This window comes from Mustela nivalis, assembly GCF_964662115.1.
Source record: "Mustela nivalis genome assembly, chromosome: 9".
NCBI classification, from domain to species: Eukaryota; Metazoa; Chordata; class Mammalia; order Carnivora; family Mustelidae; genus Mustela; species Mustela nivalis.
The window spans coordinates 104,007,984-104,010,085 of NC_139028.1; the positions used below are offsets into that span (position 1 = coordinate 104,007,984).

Genomic DNA, 2,102 nt, shown 5'->3' on the forward strand with positions numbered 1-2,102 from the left:
ATTATCTGATGCATTGGTCTTCCAGAAGGGAGACCACTGTCTTGGGGCTTGGACTCTTAAACTACCTTTTCAGTAAAGCACTTATGGGATCATCTGGAAGAGGTGTTCTTTCCATGTACCTCATTATGTAACTTGCCCATATGTAAGAGGAACAGTTTATCTTAACCTTCTCTGCCTTTATGATTTAAGAATACATTGAGATACAGAGAATAGAGCAATCTGAGGTCCAGGAAAAAGGGAGCATTAACAATGGCAAAACTTAGCTTTAAATGCTATATTGAAGTTTAATTCTATGTCCACTAAGAGAAGTTTTGACCTACCTATTCCTAGAAAGTTTTGGAAAGGGAAGGAATCATCTAAGATTGTCAGACTACTGTTAAAAGTCAGAGTTTTGTACTGTTTGATGATTTTATGGTTCCTTATTTCTTTCCTTTTTGTTTTTTAGAAGTAAAACATTCCTTCCTGAAGTTTTTTATCCCCCACAGCACATAGATGGAGAATAAAAGAAATGTGACTGAATTTATTTTAATAGGTCTTACACAGAACCCCATGATGCAGAATATAGTGTTTCTGGGATTTTTGGTTCTGTACTTGGCAACACTCTCAGGCAACCTACTCATTGTGGTTACCATTACCACCAGCCAGGCTCTGAACTCTCCCATGTACTTCTTTCTGACTCATCTTTCCTTGATAGACACAATTTATTCTTCTTCTTCAGCTCCCAAGCTGATTTTGGACTCCCTTCATGAGAAGAAAACTATCTCCTTTAATGGGTGTATGGCTCAAGTCTATGCAGAACATATTTTTGGTGCTACTGAGATCATCCTGCTGACAGTGATGGCCTATGATCGCTATGTTGCCATCTGCAAACCTCTGCACTATACAACTATCATGAACCACAGGCTGTGCCTTCTTTTGCTAGGAGTGGCCTGGACTGGAGGATTTCTCCATGCAACGATTCAGATCCTCTTCACTGTCTGGCTGCCCTTCTGTGGCCCCAATGTTATAGATCATTTCATGTGTGATTTGTACCCTTTGTTGAAACTCGTCTGCATGGACACTCATACCCTTGGTCTCTTTGTTGCTGTCAACAGTGGTTTCATCTGTCTTTTAAACTTCCTCCTTTTGGTGGTGTCCTATGTGGTCATCCTGTGCTCCCTAAAGAACGATAGCTTGGAGGGGAGGCGCAAAGCCCTTTCCACCTGTGTTTCTCACATTACAGTAGTTGTCTTATTCTTTGTGCCCTGTATATTTGTCTATCTGCGCCCAGTGATCACTCTGTCCATTGACAAAGCTGTTGCTGTCTTTTATACTATGGTGGTCCCAATGTTAAATCCTTTAATCTACACCCTCAGAAATGCTGAGGTAAAAAATGCTATGAGGAAGCTCTGGAGAAAAAAAGTAATTTCAGATAATAATTAAATGTATCTTTGATATAGAAGTAATAGAATAATCTAATGCAAGCTTATTGATATATAGATGAGGACATCAGCTCTAACAAGAATTTGAATAACACTTGCCAATAGCCACTTAAATGCAAAACTAAGGGTTGAACTGGAATCCATACTTACTGTCTCCCATCCCACACTCGTATCATTACAATTTACTGCTTCTTAATCCATAAATATTTACTTATTACTTAGAATCTCAAATATCTTTAGAACTAAAAGATATGAATCTAGAATATTGTACTGGTTTTAAAATAATCTTATATAACATTAAGATACTGGTTATTACTGATTATAAAATAATAGGTTTAATGATATTCCTTTACTTTGGACTCTAGCACCAATATAAATTCTTCCCTTTGTGAATTTTCTTGTCCATTAAATCTTGGTTGTACAGTAGAAAGAGATACTATTTATCAAATACCTGTAAGTCAGGCGTCGTATTAGGTACTTTCCATGTTGTATCTCAGGGCCTAATTAGGAGACAGATAACACAGTAATTTGAACCGGGAAGGGTTACATACCTTCATGTTCATTATAGCAGAGCATTAACTGGAAAGGGCTAATGATTACTCTAAAGGATTCCCTGGGACTAAGAGGTGAATATCAAAGGAAAGAATACATTTAAAAGGGAGAATTCCTCCCCAAAACTAG

At 37.6% G+C, this 2,102-nt stretch overlaps 1 protein-coding gene across 1 annotated transcript; it reads left to right on the plus strand.

Moving 5' to 3' along the window:
- Positions 1–492: 492 nt before the first annotated feature.
- Positions 493–1,422, plus strand: LOC309872930 (olfactory receptor 4C12; the record flags this gene model as incomplete). The annotated part of the gene is made up of 1 exon (XM_082747898.1): positions 493–1,422. One exon carries the CDS (start codon positions 493–495, stop codon positions 1,420–1,422), a length of 930 nt encoding a protein of 309 aa, XP_082604024.1.
- Between the last annotated feature and the right edge of the window lie 680 nt (positions 1,423–2,102).